The 18,334-nt window shown below is 45.9% G+C and overlaps 1 protein-coding gene across 2 annotated transcripts in view; it reads right to left on the bottom strand.

The window, feature by feature from the left end:
* Window positions 1–18,334, bottom strand: part of CDH9 (cadherin 9) — a 144,063-nt gene that overhangs the window by 18,864 nt on the left and 106,865 nt on the right. Inside the window, exons 4-6 of one of the 2 annotated variants that reach the window (XM_077353456.1) lie at window positions 16,692–16,811; window positions 13,042–13,209; window positions 6,900–7,087 (exon numbers count right to left, since the gene is read on the bottom strand). In XM_077353456.1, the coding sequence (XP_077209571.1) occupies window positions 6,900–7,087; window positions 13,042–13,209; window positions 16,692–16,811 (476 nt within the window). Of the gene's footprint in view, window positions 1–4,011; window positions 4,900–6,899; window positions 7,088–13,041; window positions 13,210–16,691; window positions 16,812–18,334 lie in introns of those variants that run through there. The other variant, XM_077353457.1, reaches the window with a different exon arrangement.

Below are 18,334 nucleotides of genomic sequence, written 5' to 3'. Positions count from 1 at the left end.
GCTGCTTACAATTGATCAGTGATAACACGATAGTTAAAACATCAAAATTTAAAATAATCAAATGTGGAATAAAAAATAATTGGAGGAACTCACTGCCTTTTCTCCAGTAGTAGGAAGGGGGTGATAAAATGCACTGATGTTAATTAGCAGCCGGGATTTATTATGGCCGCCGTTGATGCCATGGGGGGCAGCCATTGAGGATGCAGGCAAGCGGAGAACATGCGGCTTCGCAACGTGCATGGGAGGTAGGACACTGGTGCCTCTATAGGTACCACATGCCTTGTTCCCTTTCACCATTTCACAGGCTGAACAGCTTCCTTCCTTCCTTCCTTCCTCCCACTTTTTCAAATTTGTTGTTCACATTATGTTGTTTTTTTGTCACAGTTGCTGTTTAGTCGTTGTAGGAGCCTGTTGGCAGGGATTCCAGTTTGCACCCTGGAATCCCTAGGGGTTGGGGATGTCCTTAATGAGACCGGCAGAAATACAAGCATGGCCTACCCAGCAGGGAGGCCAGGGGCTCATAGCCAAGCAACACAGGGATGAAAAAGTGTGGTGGACAACTGGTGGGCCCCGATATGGGCCCCCAGTGAGGGATCTGGATGACGAGGGCCTGCTCTCCCGGCTGGGATAAAGCAGGCCCAGGACATCCATGGACCCTGAGGTAAAGCAACCGGATGGCTGAGGGAGTCAGACTCCTGCCCATGCTGGGCCAACCCTCCCAGGAGGAGGCATTCAATAAACAGCTGTGGCCATGTTTATGCCAAGAGCGAGTTGCATCTTCATTGGCAAACTGCCACTCTGCCAAGTTGGCATTTATTGTTTATGTACTTGCCAAGTGTTTTTAGAAAGTGGGCTGGGTGAGGTAGGTCTTTTGCTCAGCAAAGCTTCCAGTTGGCAACTGGAGATTTGATTGGCTGTGCAATAAAAACAACAACTTTGTTTTGGTGCAAAAAAACACCAAGTTTTGGCAGCAGCTGCCACCACAGCCAAAGGATCTTTGCTGTGTGATTGAAGTTGAGCTGCTGCAGCCATTTTATGACTAGCGCTGCCTCCTGCGGCAGCCATTTTGTGGCTGTGTCCCCCATGACGTTTCAGAAACCTATAGGTGCTTGCACACTGAAAAGGATTGAGGACCTCCATTCTAATGTTTTCCAGAGAAAATGAAGGGTTTTTTTTTCTAGTTTGATATGTATTTCATATGCTTTTTCATATTTTCTGCATTTTTATGCACAGTACAGAAGAAGAGAAAGAGCTGATTTTCGTACCCTGTTTTTTACTTTCTGAAGGAAGAAGAAGAAGAAGAAGAAGAAGAAGAGTTGGTTCTTATATGCCGCTTTTCCCTACCTGAAGGAGGCTCAAAGCGGCTTACAGTCGCCTTCCCATTCCTCTCCCCACAACAGACACCCTGTGGGGTGGGTGAGGCTGAGAGAGCCCTGATATCACTGCCCGGTCAGAACAATTTTATCAGTGCCGTGGCGAGCCCAAGGTCACCTAGCTGGTTGCATGTGGGGGAGCGCAGAATCGAACCCGGCATGCCAGATTAGAAGTCCGCACTCCTAACCACTACACCAAACTGGCTCTCTACAAGGAGTCTCTACATGGCTTCCAATCGCCTTCCTCCTCCCACAACAGACAACCTGTGAGGTGGATGAGGTTGAGAGAGCCATGAGAGAACTGAAACTGGCCCAAAGTCACTCAGCTGACTGCATGTGGAGGAGGGGGAGTGGGGAATCAAACTCATTCCCAGATTAGTGTCTGCCAGTCTTAACCAGTACACCAAACTGGTTCCTTTGGTTGCATTAGTGCACTACTTGAGGTGGTTTTTCTTTTAATATTTTTAAGTACAGTTCTTTACAAATTATTAGGAACTTGCTTTTCCATTGCTTTTGAAATACCTTGGCCTTTCTGCATGTATCATTACATTCCTTTATTGCTTCTGCAAAGCTCCCTCTCCAAGCCTTGGCCAAAGAGTGAAATCTGACTTGGCTGGTACCTGGACAGAGGTACATTCCTGGCTGCCATGTCTTTGCTCCTCTAGTCTCTGATACCATACCAATCCCCATGTACCCTCTGTTATTCCGCAGAGAAGTGGAACGTTGGCTGCTATAGCACAGATGTCTTCATGTCCCAGAAAGTGAATGCGCTAGGTAATTAAAACATTTCCTGTTTTCTAACTTTTCTTATTAGGAAGTGTTAGACTGTGTATGTACCAAGTTTCAAGATTCTCGCTGTTGGAAAAATGCATTCACACCTCTGATATAAGCATCAGTGTGAAAGTATGAGATCTAAATATCTTTGAATATTTTTTCAACCCTATGTACATCTAGGGCTGCAGAACAGCCACCGTGGCCAAAAGAAAACACACATGCACAACCGTTAAAGAAGAAGGAATTATGGGAGAGGTAACTTACCAATCATTAACAGAGCAAGAAATCTCTCCAGAAAGCCCTAATTACTCATTTAACTATTTGTAAAATGGTAAAGCACAGTAGGTGGCCCTCTAGATTCCTAGAGAGGCTGCTAGCATGCAGGAACACAAAATGAAGTGGACAAACTTCTTGGAGATCACAGGGCATCTCCAGTCCTTCAGAGGCTTCTTATACCAACTAGGGTGGACTGGTCTCCCAGCCTGGCAGGAGAGCTCCCACCTCACGATTTCCATGCCTCCCAATGCTTGTTGGAGCAGGGGGAACAAAATGAAAGAAAAAGCCCTGCAACATGCCAACTTCACATTCTGCTATATATCTGGAATGACATCAAAGCATCTCTGTTGATGCTGCTGTTATGTCTATGGGCATTTGGCCGCTGATGCAAATGAGGGCTTCTGCCAACCAAGGAACTAACCAATCAAAGGAAACAGTTAATGTCCAGCCAGATTGCTCTGCTAAGAGCCAATCGGATTGCTCTGCTTAGGGCCAATCGGATTGCTCTGCTTAGAGCCAATCGGATTGCTCTGCTTAGGGCCAATTGGATTGCTCTGCTTAGGGCCAATCGGATTGCTCTGCTTAGAGCCAATCGGATTGCTCTGCTTAGGGCCAATCGGATTGATCTGCTTAGAGCCAATCAGAGGCAGCAGGGGGCTGCCTGAAAAGTATAAAAGTTCGTGAGTTTGCCTGTTTTTCTCTGGAGTTAGTTGCTGGAGTTGCTAAATAAAAAGAGCTGTTCTGATGAATTGGAGTCTGTGTTCACTGAACCCACAGACTTAATAGCTGCAATATCACTTCCAGGTAGGGACTGGAAAGTCCTGGAGATTGGATGGGTGAATCCTTGGGACAGCAAAGTTTAGGAAGGATAGGGGCCTCAGCAGGGTTTAATGTCCTAGAGTCCACCCTTCAAGGCAGCCATTTTCTCAACGAAACATCCCTGTAGATGGCATTAAAAGGTAAAGGTAAAGGTATCCCCTGTGCAAGCACCGAGTCATGTCTGACCCTTGGGGTGACGCCCTCCAGCGTTTTCATGGCAGACTCAATATGGGGCGGTTTGCCAGTGCCTTCCCCAGTCATTACCGTTTACCCCCCAGCAGCAAGCTGGGTACTCATTTTACCGACCTCGGAAGGATGGGAGGCTGAGTCAACATTGAGCCGGCTGCTGGGATTGAACTCCCAGCCTCATGGGCAAAGCTTTCAGATGGCTGCCTTACCACTCTGCGCCACAAGAGGCTCTAGATGGCATTACCAGATGGCATTACCTCCAATGGACAAAGTGGCCACTTTGGAAGGTGGACTTTCTGGCATTGTACCGCAGTGAAGTCCCCCTCCTCCCCAAACTCCACCCTCCTCAGGCTCCACCCCTCAAATCTCCACGTATTTCTCAACCCGCATCTGGTGACTCTATCTGAAAGTCAGTTGTAAATCCAGACCTTCACGTTCCACCTGGAGACTGGCAGCCTGTCTTCCCAGTACATAACTAGAAGTGGCATTTCATGCCACCACGTCACCATGCTCTGCCAACAAAAGTTCCTGGGAGTTGTCAGCATAAGGCGAGTAACTCTAATGCCAACATTGCATGTACCTCAGTTCCAAAATATATTTGTTTGCTGGGATGTTCTTCTTAAATCAATGAAGCTTACTTCCAAATGACTGGGCTGAGAACTGTGACTTTAACTGCCAAAATAAGGAGTTGAGAAACAATAATGTATCTGAAGCAAATGCCCTGTTCATTTAATATTATGTATAGCTTTGTTACATTGCACGGGGCGGGGGGGGGGTGCTGTTGTCCATTAATCAATACTAATCATTCTTTCATCTTGCTGGAAAGGCCTGAAACCTGGTACATTGTGCATGCACAATTAGCTGCGAGCTACATCCCACCAAAATCAATGGCACAATTGTTGTTGATCTGAGTGATTTAGAAGGACACCCATTCAAGACGCTGACTCCTGCGACACTTAGCAGTAAATGTCGGTCACCCAGAAATTCTTCTCATTTGAGAGAAACTCTGCCAAATTTAGGAGGATCATTTTAGGTACATCTGAACTCTGAAATGATTGCAAAGTTGATATAAAGCCAGTTCTTATAAAATAAGGTGACCAGATTTTAACATTGGTAAAGTGGGACACCATTGACCGGGGGGGGGGGGGTTCTTGATTAAAAATTTGGTCTACCTAGAGCAACAAAATTTTTCATAGATCGCAAAAATAGTATTGTAATATATATATTTTTTAATTTCAACATAAGTACAATTTGCCAGGATCAGTAAATGTGCAGATCACCACTTTTTGTGAATTAACTTCCTGCCTTGTGCCTCCAATGCTATAGCAAGGCAGTCTTCCCTCATTGGCCAGAACGTCAGTTTAAAGACTTCTTGGTTCCCAGTCACAAGGCTTGTCTTAAAGTGACTGAGCTCCAGAAGCCCTAACTGCTCTCAGCAGAGACTTGCCTCTTGGATTTATTCCCCCCTCCTCTGCTATCTCCAATCCCCTCCCCCCGTTCAAGAAAAGAGACTCCTGCTGTGCTTGACTCCCCTCCCCGCTCTGAGCTTTCCTAATTGAGTGCAGAACACTTTCTGTTTCAATTGAAGGGGGGGGAATAGAGGAAGACTCCAGTTCAAATCTATCTGAGTTCATCAGGATACACAACAGAATAAACAAAGTAAGTACAGAATCAGCCCATGACCACCTCTGCTGATATTCAAGGCTCTGACAAGCTCAAGCAACTCAGGACTCTCCAAGCTGATGAATAAAGGTACTTACAATGAATAAATACTGGCTTCATTAACAATTAGCGGAAAGCACTCAGTTCATAACTATTGATTTCCTTTTGCTTCATTTAATTTATTGCACAGTTCTAAACAGAGTTGTACATTTGAAGCCAAAGAACGGCCGCGAGTTAGCGGCGGCCGTGGTTGCCGCGGCGAAGGAGGGCGGGGCAGGAAACGCAAAGGCGTCTGCTCGCCGTGCGTCGGGACGCGCCATCCGGCGCGTCCCGATGACGAAGGCAAGGGGCGGGTCCCAGGCGCTGTATATAAGCGCCACGAGCCTGGGAACTCGCCCCTTTGCCTCGTCGAGAGCCGGAGGACAGCCACCCACCCTCCCGCCCGGCTGTCAAGCTCTTGTCACAACTGCGGAATGGGGGGGGCAGAATGGGGGCACGAGGCGGAGTAGTTTGGCCAGGGACCAGTTTGCGTACTGGTCCCTGGGGTTGGGGGTCTCAATAAGAGACCGGCCGATACCGAGTGCGGCCTTACCCGGCTGGGAAGGTCTGGGGCTCGGGGTCAGGAGGCAGGGATGGTTGTACGCGGTGGACGCCCGGCAACCATTAACTGGCCTCTTCCCAGGGGAGGGCATTCAAGGGGCAAGGGAGCCTTCCTCCCGGCGGGGAGGAAGGAGGACCCAGGGCGCCCCTTGAGCCCACGTCAGCAGCCGGACGGCTGCATGGGGATTACTCCTCACCTCGTGCCATGCCAACCCTTGGTTATGTTTAATAAAGTTGTGGCCTTTCACGCCAATGAAAGGTGTTGCGTATTCATTGACCGCCATTACACTGCCAGGCAAAAGGTTGAGAAAGGTATAACTCTGTCAAAGATTGCATCATTAGTGGAGTGAGAGACCTATGTTCAATCATACCGCCCATAAGGAGTTTAATTAAACCTTCTTTGTTTGTTTTTATGTCCATAATGGACCTCTCTGTAGCACATTAAATGCTTCTTGTGTGCAGTGTGATCTATGGCTGAAATGATCTGTTCTTTGGTAAGGTTGCCAGATCTGAGTTGGGAAATACTGGAGATTGAGGGGGTGGAGGCTGAAGAAGATGAGTTTGTGGGAGGGGAGGGATTTCAGGGGGGGGGGTGTAATGCCATAGAGTCCACCTTCCATGGTGGCCATTTTCTCCAGGGGGACAGTTCTCTGTCCCCTGGAGATCAGCTGCAATCCTGGGAGATCTCTAGGCTTCCTGGAGGTTCTCCCTTACCATAGAGTTTCCCCACAGCTGTTGCCAGAGTTGCATTTAGAAGGACCACCTCATCAGTAATCCCAGGGTTGTCCACATGAACTGAAAATTAGAGACTAGAATCCCTCACACTTCTACCCTTAGGACAATATAGGATATTTCCTTACTAACCAAACTGCATGGATTCCAGCTGGTAGGCCACACCCCCAACAGCATTTCTGCAGCCATCTTGCAAAAGCTATCATGCAGAAATGCTTGAGCGCACCTGACAGAACAGAGCTATCTACAATACCCTTTCAGGTGTGCTGACATGTTTAAAACACTCCTCCCACATGAACCATGTATGGTTTGAAGTTTAATAGTTACCTAAAGAAGAGAAGAAGAACTGGCCAAATCTGTTAGTTTCACTACTTGACCCTTCAAGACACTTGCTCCTCTCTCCTCCCTCAGGAAAAAAAACCCTAAGACCTAGGGTGTTAAATTCAATTTCAAAAAGGAGGAGGAGAAATAAACCTTTTTGACAGTTATAATCCCTTCCTGCGTGTCCTTGTCAGTGATGATATCAAACGTGTCCGATCCATCTCCATCGGCAATGCTGTACTTGGTCTCGGCGTTTTCACCCACGTCGGGGTCGTTGGCTTTTATCCGGCCAAGCGAAGTCCCAAGTGGGGCAGACTCCAGAGAGCTGATCTGATATGTGCCTGGGAAACAAAGAGAACAAAAGAATTGTGTGTACGTGGTTTTGTGTGCACATCCTTATTTGTATGCAGGTATGTCATCTATATAAATAAAGGGGGGAGTAACTACAACAAGGTTTGTGTACCCTTAGGATCCAAATCACTTAAAGAAAGGCACTATTAGTCACCAATAAGCTTGAAAACAGAGTTAGGAAGAACTTCCATCCAGCTTTTTGTTAAAAAAAAAAAAGGCTAAAAATTAGGTAGTTCAAACAATTCTTAGAACCACATTTCTTATCCACTTTGTAGCGCTCCCGATATATGCAATGCAACAATCCTGTATATACCTTAACTATCCAGCAGCACTATTTTTTTAAATTGAAAATTAGGTTTTATTTTAGTTTTGAAAAAAAAAATCCACTTTGGCTCGTGCAGCTTTGAAAACTGGATGGATCTGAATCACTGCTGAATTTCACCCTGAAGCAACATCAGTGACCACTCAGGATACCTCAGTTTGGGCCAAACGTCCGTGGGGATTTTCAAGGGAAGTTAAAAGTACTTCAATCAGATCAGTGGATTTTCTCAATGAGGTGTCCTATCTGGGCTGCGTGAGCACTGATCAGGCGCTTAGGGGCACTGGGTATGTGCCTATCATCACACACGAGGGTGCCCTTCTTGCAAGCAGTGGGACGCTTCTGTTCATTTTGTCAGCTCCAATTAGAATTGGGAGTAGAGCAGTTTAATTTTTAAACAGCCAGAACCCTTTCGGCCTGCTGAGAAACCTGCAAAGGAGTGGTTTTGACCAAGCTTCGCCTTATGAGGATCCTGATCTGTACTCTCTACTCCTTTGCCTCCGAAGCCTTTTCTGTTTACTCCAGGCAAGACTTTAAGAGTCATATCCCAGATAAAAACAGATTTAGAGGAGGGACTAGTAGGCTGACATTGGCCTCTGCCTTAGGGTTTCCAACTCTGGGTTTCGAAATATCTGGAGATTTGAGGGTGGAGCCTGAGAGAGTGAGGTTTAGGGGGAGGGAGGGTATAATGCCATGCAGGCCACCTTCCCAAGGAGTTGTTTTATCTAGGAGAAGTGGAATACATGAGATGGATGGATGGATGGATGGATGGATGGATAGATGGATAGATGGATAGATGGATAGATGGATAGATGGATAGATGGATAGATGGATAGATAGGTAGTTGCAAGACCAGTTGCAATTAAAAACATAAGAAGCCAAGCTAGATCAGGCCAGTGGCTCCTCCGGTCCCAAATTCTGTGGCACCAGACATGTTCCATCTATACCACCAAGCTAATAGCTAGTGATGAACCTATGCTCCATATGTTTAGACTAGTAGATCTCCCGTCCCACTCAGCCAAGCTGTGATTATTGGATCTTGAATACTTTGTTTCTGGTAGGGGCCCCAGAGTTTTGTTGAGACTAGAGTTGAGACCTGTAGTGTACAGCTTGGTGTAGTGATTAGGCGTGCAAACTTCTAATCTGGTGCGCTCCCCCACATGCAACCAGCTGGATGACCTTGGGCTCACCACAGCACTGATTGAGCTGTTCTGACTGAGCAGTAATATCAGGGCTCTCTCAGCCTCACCTACCTCAGAGGGTTTCTGTTCTGGGGAGGGGAAAGGAAGTCGACTGTAAGCCAGTTTGAAAATCCTTTGGGTAGAGAAAAGTGGCATATAAAATATAAGAACCAACTCTTCTTCTACATGATTCAAGGGCATACTGTATGTGAAAAATATCCTATGAAGGGCATCGGAGGAGATGTGAATTTAGCAGTTAGATGAGGATATTTTGCAAATGGTCTCCTCCTGATTGGCTCAATTGGAGACTTCCTGCTCTTGTGAACACGCTTCCTCCCTGCTTGCCTCCAGAACAGAACTGACAGAATGAAAGCCGTTAGGCAGGACTCTCAGACTCCTCTTTCTATACAAAGGTCTTTTCCTTCTAAATAAAACTGTGCGGTTCCTTTAAGCAGCCTAGTGCTCCATCCCTTTTAGTCATGCCAGTTCTCCGGTGGGACTCGGTGATGCCCTGGAATTATAGCTCATCTCCAGGCAACAGAGATCAGTTTCCTTGGAGAAAATGGCTGTTTGGCATGGGAAAACAAATAGGATTGCACTTCACTGAGGCCGCTCCCTGCCTTAAATCCCTCCTACTCACATCTCCACCCCCGAAGTATCCATATATTTCCTAACCCAGAGCTGGCAACCTTAACCCCTTTGCATATTTAAACTCTGCCAACACAGAATTCTGCCCCCTGATTGCCCAATCTGGGTCTCTTTCATGTACAGGAAGGCTGTCAGTTCAGATTTCACATGCTGTGGGATGAGACCTGGAGTACTGTGTGCAGTTCTGGAGGCCTCACTTCAAGAAGGACGTCGATAAAATTGAAAGGGTACAGAGGAGAGCGACGAAGATGATCTGGGGCCAAGGGACCAAGCCCTATGAAGATAGGTTGAGGGACTTGGGAATGTTCAGCCTGGAGAAAAGGAGGTTGAGAGGGGACATGATAGCCCTCTTTAAGTATTTGAAAGGTTGTCACTTGGAGGAGGGCAGGATGCTGTTTCTGCTGGCTGCAGAGGAGAGGACACGCAGTAATGGGTTTAAACTTCAAGTACAACGATATAGGCTAGATATCAGGAAAAAAAATTCACAGTCAGAGTAGTTCAGCAGTGGAATAGGCTGCCTAAGGAGGTGGTGAGCTCCCCCTCACTGGCAGTCTTCAAGCAAAGGTTGGATGCACACTTTTCTTGGATGCTTTAGGATGCTTAGGGCTAATCCTGCGTTGAGCAGGGGGTTGGACTAGATGGCCTGTATGGCCCCTTCCAACTCTATGATTCCGTGATTCTATGAGATGTGGAAGAAAAGGGCAACAGAATGAAGTTTCTACCCCTTCAGAGGACAGGCAATGGATCCCAACGTTATGTATCCTTTTATGTACAAAACAAGACATGCAAATTTAAACGAGACCTCAGGAAGAAAGGATTTACACCGTCTCTTGGCTTGCTGAGCTTAAGAGGGAGATTTAGCACTAGGTAGTATCCCAAAATTTGGAGTTGGGGCTGTCCATTTCACTGGGTCAGCATTCCATGACCTCATTCACCAATAGTATGTAGGAATTAAGTTGTAACATCGTATCGGACGCAGAACAAAGAATTTCCTGAGCTCTGAAGAAAAGGAATTTTAAATGTCCTTTTCCCTGCTTGCGTTCCAACCCCCAAAAAAAGGTAATTAAAGTTGTGCTCATGCAGTCAATAAACAACAGCAATGGCGTGTAATCACAGCCCGAAATTCCAGCCTGAATTTCAATCAGCAGGAAACAAAGCCGGAGCAGCTTTAAATCAATGTCGGCAGCGACGTGCCGATGCAGAAGAAATCTGATAAAATGTCAATGTTAAAAAGAAAAGAAAAAAGAACAGGATACCGTTTGAACCCCCCAAATTAAAACAAGCACTTTGAAATCACTTGTATAGAGCCAGTTCTCTGCAAGCTTTGGACCAAGGCAGAGAATTTAACAAAAGGGTTCTTTAGGGGGAGATGTGGAACTGCAATTCCTGTTAAGTCGGTGTACCAGGTGCATATAGTGCCTGCTTTTAGCATACTGAACATCAGTAACTTCCACAAAGAAAGGCACATGGATGGCTGTATGGCTTCCCCTTGGCTTCTATGGCTGCCCATATGGCACAGGGGGGAGTTTTTTCTTCTGATTCCTTCCCTTCCCCAATCATCAGAGGGTCTTCTTCAGAAATTGTTATATCATTGTAATATGACAAGTGCCACAAAGACCTATGAGAGGCATCCCATCTATCTTGCATCCACAGAGAGCATAAGAGCTATGACTACAATTTACTCGAGCTCCTCAGCCCCAAGGAAGTAAAACTGCCCTCAACCAGAGCCTTCTCAGCCATAACCCCCAGCCTGGTGAGGGGGATTCTTATTCCTCCATCTATCATTATTATTATTTCAAATATATACACATAAAGGTAAAGGTATCCCCTGTGCAAAGCACCGAGTCATGTCTGACCCTTGGGGTGACGCCCTCCTGCATTTTCATGGCAGACTCAATATGGGGTGGTTTGCCATTCCCTTCCCCAGTCATTACCGTTTACCCCCCAGCAAGCTGGGTCTTCATTTTACCGACCTCAGAAGGATGGAAGGCTGAGTCAACCTTGAGCCGGCTGCTGGGATTGAACTCCCAGCCTCATGGGCAAAGCTTTCAGACTGCATGTCTGCTGCCTTACCACTCTGCACCACAAGAGGCTCTTGTATATACACATATACATACATATGCATATATTCCAACTCTTTATTTTGCAAATGTATTGATCCTATACTTTCCAGCCTGTTTCAGAAATAGATACATAATAACAATCTATCAGGTTATCTAAAACCCAACGTCATGTTTTAAAAAGCTCCCCCTGGCTACTGGCAAAGGGTAGGATTGCCAGATCCAGGTTGGAAAATTCTTGGAGATTTGTGGATGGAACCTGGGGAGGAAAGGCACCACAGTTTGGTACAATGGCATAGAGTCCATCCTCCAACAACAGGGGAGAGTGGCCAAGGTCTTCTCCTGAGAAGAACATCCGAAGACCCTGGCTGGATCACACCAGTAGCCCTTCTAGCCCAGTGACCACATACAGTATGGCCAAACAGGGTCTCACACAGTGGCCATACAGTTCCTCTGGATGGTCAACAACAGGGCCTAAAAACTAATGTTGCCTCTTGGCTCTGGGATTCAGATTACTGCCTCTGAATGTTGAGGCTCCCCATGACTACTAGTAGTTGTTGATAGACTTATCCACCGTGGATCTATCTAACCCTCTTAGAAAACTGTTTATTCCTGTGGCCATCATTCTATCCTCTGGCAGCGGATTCCACATTTTATTCACTCTCTGCGTAAGGTAGAGTTTAGAATGCAAATTGGGAAAGGCAGCCTAGAAAACCCTTGAGAAGGAGGATTCAAAGTGGGAGAGGAAAATGTTGGTTACAGGCATCCCCGCATCCATAAGGTATGCCTGGTTGCATAAATCATTGCAGATGCATTATGTGGTGGATTAACCGCTGAGAGCTCATTTTGATCAGTGAGACCAAATTTTGATAAACGGATTTCAAATCGCTAACGGCCTAGCAGCAAAAAGTAACACTTCCTTTACTGTAGCAGCAGCATCGCACCTCGTAACATTGGGGAAGGTTGCCATCCTCCAGGAGGTCACAGCAATGGAAAAAATGGTTTTAAGGGAGGGAAAAGCAAAATATTATTGAAATTGCCTAATATGTACTTGAAAAGGGAAATGATAGTCTTCCACAAAAGATTATTTGATGAAGGATAATACATTCTAACAAAAATCGAAGAAGAAGAAGAAGAAGAAGAAGAAGAAGAAGAAGAAGAAGAAGAAGAAGAAGAAGAAGAAGAAGTTATGTTGCTTTTCTCTACCCGAAGGAGTCTCAGAGTGGTTTACGATTGCCTTCCCTTTCCTCTCCCCACAACAGACATCCTGTGAGGGAGATGAGGCTGAGAGAGCCCTGATATTACTGAAGAAGAAGAGTTGGTTCTTATCTGCCACTTTTCTCTACCCGAAGGAGTCTTAAAGGGGATTACAATCGCTTTTTCTTTCCTCTCCCCACCACAGGTAGGTGAGGCTGAGAGAGTCCTGATATTCCTGCTCAGTCAGAACAGTTTTATCAGTGCCGTGGTGAGCCCAAGGTCACCCAGCTGGCTGCATGTGGGGGAGCGCAGAATAAAACCCGGCTTGCCAGATTAGAAGTCCGCACTTCTAACTACTACACCAAGCTGGTTCTCTCATTACAGCTCATCTCATAGTGCCCTCCTGAGGTTCCTTTCATTCCCAGGCTCTAGTCCCAAATCACCAGGAGTTTCCCAACCTTGGCAGATGTGGAACTACCGGCATTAAAGAAGCTTTTATATATAATATATACACAACCAAACTATGAAATGGATCGTACTCTGGGGGAATCGAGGCGGATTGTCGTTGACGTCGGTCAGCGTGATATTCACCGTGGTGGTTCCTGATAATCCCCCCATCTGGCCGCCCATGTCCTTGGCTTGGATGACCACCTGGTATTGTTCTCGGTTTTCCCTGCTCATATCCGGTAAAGCCGTTTTGATGGTGCCTTGCAAAAAGAAAGGGAGAGAGAGAGAGAGAAAGTCTGAGAAGCACATCAGAGATGGGCTAGGGAGGGCAACGTCAAATGAAAGAGCGAATTACCATGGATTTGTGTCAGATAGACTTTACCGCTTAATCCACAGCAAATAAATCAAATTGAACGTGCATGCGTTGAAATGAAGCTTTCAGTCTGCGGCCCCTTTAATGTCAGAACAAGGGAAAGAGAGCATGAGGAAGCTTCTGTTACCCAGTCTTTTTAGGCTAGCACTAAATCAATTTAATTATCCTTCTGGGAGGGGAAGAAACACACGCACACACACAGAGAAGCAGGCAAACTGTGACATCAAACATGGTTGCAACTGTTGCAGCGAAAGCTTTTGGAGAGAAAAAAAAAATCTCTTTTGATACCAGCTTTTGAAAAGCCAGCATCAAAGGGTGTTTACAACCCTCTCCAGAAGAAAAACAGAGTTGTAGCTGCAGCGGAATGAGGTGGTCAAGTTCAGAGCAGGCCAGATGAGCTGTGCTACAACAGGCAGCAGATACCGAGATTGCATTTTGGAGCTACTCCTCCACATGAAAGGCTACGCTAAACTCCTTTATCTGGTCATTTACTATATTTATGGATTTTTATGCTTTTTTTTTTTTAACCACAGGGGAGAATTTAAAAATCAATATATCCAACCTGTGATCTAAAGCGACACAGTCCATTTCAACGCATGAAGGTTGCTCAGTAGCCATCTCTGGATGGTTTTACGTGTGTGGAAAGGTTGTCAATCTCCAGGTGGTGGCTGGAGGTCTCCTGCGATCACAACTGATCCCCAAGTGACATAGATCAGTTCCCTGGGAGAAAATGGCTACTTTGGAAGGTGGAATCTATGGTATCATACCCCACTGAAGTTCTTCTCCTTCCCTCCCCAAACCCTGCCCTCATCAGCCCCCCCCCCTCATCTCTAGATTTTTCTCAGTCCAGAGCTGGCAACCTTATTGAAAATCATTGAGGGGGTATGAGTGTGCAAACCCCACCTCCTATGTGCAACTCTGGTGCTGCACATTGATGCTGACAAGGGATTCCAGCCTCCAAGTGATCTCTACAGTGATCAGATGACAGATCCTTTGGGAAGGTGTTTACATGGATATAGTTCCTGAATACATAGACTCCACATTTGGAAGCTGTCAGATGTGCAGTGATGGGAGTGCGGTCAGCATGTCTGTACCTGTTTCCCTTCTACACAAGGTATTGGCACAAACCAGCTGACAAATTTATGGTTGTCAGGGATTTTGACCAGTTTGTAAAGCAATGCTTGTGAACTGAAGACCCAGCATGAATTTTGATGCATTTCATAGTGGTTAATGGAGTTTGTGAAGAATGGAAAGCAGGGGTTTAAGCCCCTGCTTTCTGCTCTTCACAAAAATCAGCTGAGATGCAGGGAGCTCCCCACTTCTGTTTGGTTTAAAAGGCTTTCTGTGAAAGGTTGTGGAGAGCAGAAAGCAGGGGTTTAATTGGATCCTAGCCATTTCGTCTTCAGCTACTTGTTCTTCGTGTTGGTTCATGATTTGCTTCATAGTCCAGCCATGAACCATGAACTGAAATGAAAAAAAACTCCTGTTTGGGCCTAATCCTACTCTATACTTATTGATTTGACATCGTCTATAAAGGAGTTCTGTTTTTAATTTTAGCTGCACACATAGATCTGACCAGAGATAATGCTGCTTGCTTTTTGTGAGTTGAAACCAGCCACCTTTTCAGATGGTGAAAAAGGGAGTGGGCTCCCCACTGACCAACCAAAAAAGGAAACTGTGTTGGGGATCATGAGATACCCATGGATAAAATTCACATGGGACAGTAAAGTGGGAAATTAGGTGAAATGGAGCTAAGAAGGTAGCTAGAGCATACTTGATGGTTCTTTCTGACCCATTCATAAAGCTGGATTCAAATGGGGAGCTTGAGTTACTCAGGAAGAAGCAATCAGCTTCCCTGAATGAGCTGTGCCTACTTTAACTCAGACCCTTTCTACCCATTACTAAGTTATTATGTTGCAATATTTAGGATCATACAATTAAAAAAAAATCAGGCAAGAGAGCAGGTTGTTGTTCTTCAAATTCCATGGTGTTAATGAACAATAATTCCATGGTGTTAAAGAAGAAGAATAGTTGGTTCTTATATGCTGCTTTTCTTTACCAGTTGTCTCAAAGCAGCTTACAATCGCTTTCCCTTTCCTCTCCAGACCCAACAGATACCCTGTGAGGTAGGTGATGCTGAGTGAGTCCTGATATTTCTGCTTGGTCAGAACAGCTTCATCAGTGCTGCGGTGAACCCAAGAGAGGCATTTAAACAGTGCACCAAGCAGCTGATCATGACAGATCAGCTGTTTGGCACAAGCTTAAAATGTCTTCTCCCTCAGACTTCCCTGAGAAAGCTGGGGGAGAGATATTTAAAAACTGTTTAAAGGTTTCCCCTTATGTCACTTGAAAGAGCTCTATGATGTAGTGGGCAAAATTTGTCCACAGTACTTGACCCCAGGGAGATTAAACTGGCCTCAACTAGGGCCAGAGCATTTTCAGCCCTTGCCCAGACCTGGTTGAATGCTCTACCAAATTAGATCAGTGGCCTGCAGGACCTTAATAATTCTGTAAGGCTTATAGGACAGGGCTATTCTGGCCTGAAATGACATCTGGAACTGCTGAGCTTCCTGCAAAAAATTGGCCAAACAGTATAATATGCCAACATGGCTTCTTTATATGACCCCCCCCCCCTAGTCTTCTTCCATATAAGAGAGGAACTTAATGTTAGAATTTATTCTCTCATTATAATGCCCAGTATGGATATAGGTAAAGGTAAAGGTATCCCCTGTGCAAGCACCGGATCATGCCTGACCCTTGGGGTGACGCCCTCTAGTGTTTTCATGGCAGACTCAATACGGGGTGGTTTGCCAGTGCCTTCCCCAGTCATTACTGTTTTACCCCCTAGCAAGCTGGGTACTCATTTTACCGACCTGGGAAGGATGGAAGGCTGAGTCAACCTTGAGCCGGCTGCTGGGATTGAACTCCCAGCCTCATGGGCAGAGCTTTCAGACTGCATGTCTGCTGCCTTACCACTCTGCGCCACAAGAGGCTCTAATATGGATATACAGTTATTTAAATAGAAAAGAGCAAGGATCTAGGAGCACTTTAAAGACTAACAAAATTTGTGACAAGGGAGGAGCTTTCGTGACTCAGTGACTCTTGGAAGGTGACTCAGAATTTGTTAATCTTGAAAGTGCTCCTGGATTCTTGATCTTTTTTCCTGCTTTGGATGGACTAACATGGCTGCCTATCTTGAGATACTTGAATGGGTTAATGAAAATCTCTCCTTTTTTGGGGGGAAGGGGGATAAAACTTAGGGTGTAAATATTAGGGGGAGGGTTGAAAAGTCTATCAGCGACTGAACATAATTGGAAGAAAGCGTAGCCAGCACAATTAGAACAAAGTAAAGTTGACAGACTTTCTGACCTGTGTCTGGATCCACTGAAAAATACGGCTGTCCCTGGAGGATACTGTAAACCACTTTGGCACTGTTGCCGTAGTTCGAATCGTCAGCGTCGGTCGCTGTCACTTGGATGACAGAAGTGCCTGAATCAGAACAAGACAGCAACATTGTCAAGAAATCAACAATATGAAACAAAGAGCTCTCTTTTTGTACCTCACTTTTCACTACCCAAAGGCACCTCAAAGCAGCTTACAAAACCAGCCGCCATTTTAAAGTGGCCATACATAGTGGGGATGGGAGACAGTGGGGGAGGGATGTTCCACCCATTTTGGGTGATTGGTGGGTGCCTGATCCAGTTGGCCACCCTGATGCGACTGCTCTTGTTGTTCAGCCACCAGGGGCTGGTGGTCCCTTTAAAAGGCACCCATGTTGGTGTTCGGCCTCTTTTCCTCTCCACACAACAGCAATCGCACCCAACCCAAATAATCCCACTTTAAATAAGGGATTATTTAAGGCTCTGCATTTCATTTCATTTCATTTCATTTCATTTCATTTCATTTCATTGTTTGTTTGTTTGTTTATTTATTTATTTATACCACCCATTCTTTGCAGCTCTGGGCAGTTTACCCTGAAATATTAGCTAACTTTACATGGAACATATGAACAACTTTCAAAACATTATAATAGTTCAATACTTCGTTATTTCCAACAATCATCTTAATAATATATAGGAAAATTAGTAGTATAAATAACAACAATATTGGGAGGTCAGCTGTTGCAGTCATGGGAGGGTGTCTGGGAGGGCCAGCAGGTGTTCTAAGACAGTTGGCCTCAAGCAAATGCCTGGTGGAGGAGCTCCCTTTTTCAGGCCTTGCGGAACTGTGGAAGTTCAAGCAGGGATCTGATCTTCTCAGGGAGCTCATTCCACTAGGTGGGGGCCAGAATTGAGAAGGCTCTGTCTCTTGTTGAGGACCGACATGATTTTCTGGGGCCAGGGATCCGTAGCCAGTTGGAAGTGGCTGAGAGCAAACCTCTTTTGCGGGGAATAGGCAGGGAGGCGGTCTCTCAAATACACTGGGCCCAAACCGCATATGGCCTTAAGGGGATTACCAGAAGTTTAAGATTAATCTGGAATTCAACTGGGACCCAGCCAAGGTGTTGGAGTACCATACGGATGTGGGATCTCCATGGTGTTTTCGCAGCATTCTGCACCAGTTGTAGTTTCTGGATCAAGGATAAGGGTAGGCCTGCATAGAGCAAGTTGCAGAAGTCCAGTCTAAAGGTCGCTGTTGCATGGATCACTGTGGTTAGGTGCTCTGGGTCCAGGTAGGGAGCTAGTAGCTTGGCTTGTCGGAGGTGGTAAAATGCCAGCAGCGCTACGTTTGTGACCTGGGCTTCCATTGAAAGAGAAGCATCCAGGATCACACCCAGGTTCCTGGCAGAGTGCGTTGCTGAGAGCTGCACACCATCCAGGGTGGGCAAATGTGCTTTCTCCCATGGTCCCTTCCTACCCAACCACAGGACCTCCGTCTTTGAAGGGTTGAGCTTCAAATGACTCTGCTTGTTGATTATGTTTTCTGTTTTAAGTTGTTCATATATTTCGCAGCTTGCACTTTCTTCAAGGGCAAATCTTCAGGCATTGAGTTGAGGCCTATTTAATGACACT

The sequence above is a fragment of the Paroedura picta genome, chromosome 9 (genome assembly GCF_049243985.1).
Source record: "Paroedura picta isolate Pp20150507F chromosome 9, Ppicta_v3.0, whole genome shotgun sequence".
Classification (NCBI taxonomy): domain Eukaryota; kingdom Metazoa; phylum Chordata; class Lepidosauria; order Squamata; family Gekkonidae; genus Paroedura; species Paroedura picta.
The sequence above is the reverse complement of the archived record's forward strand: the minus strand, read 5'-3'. Positions and strand labels throughout refer to the sequence as shown.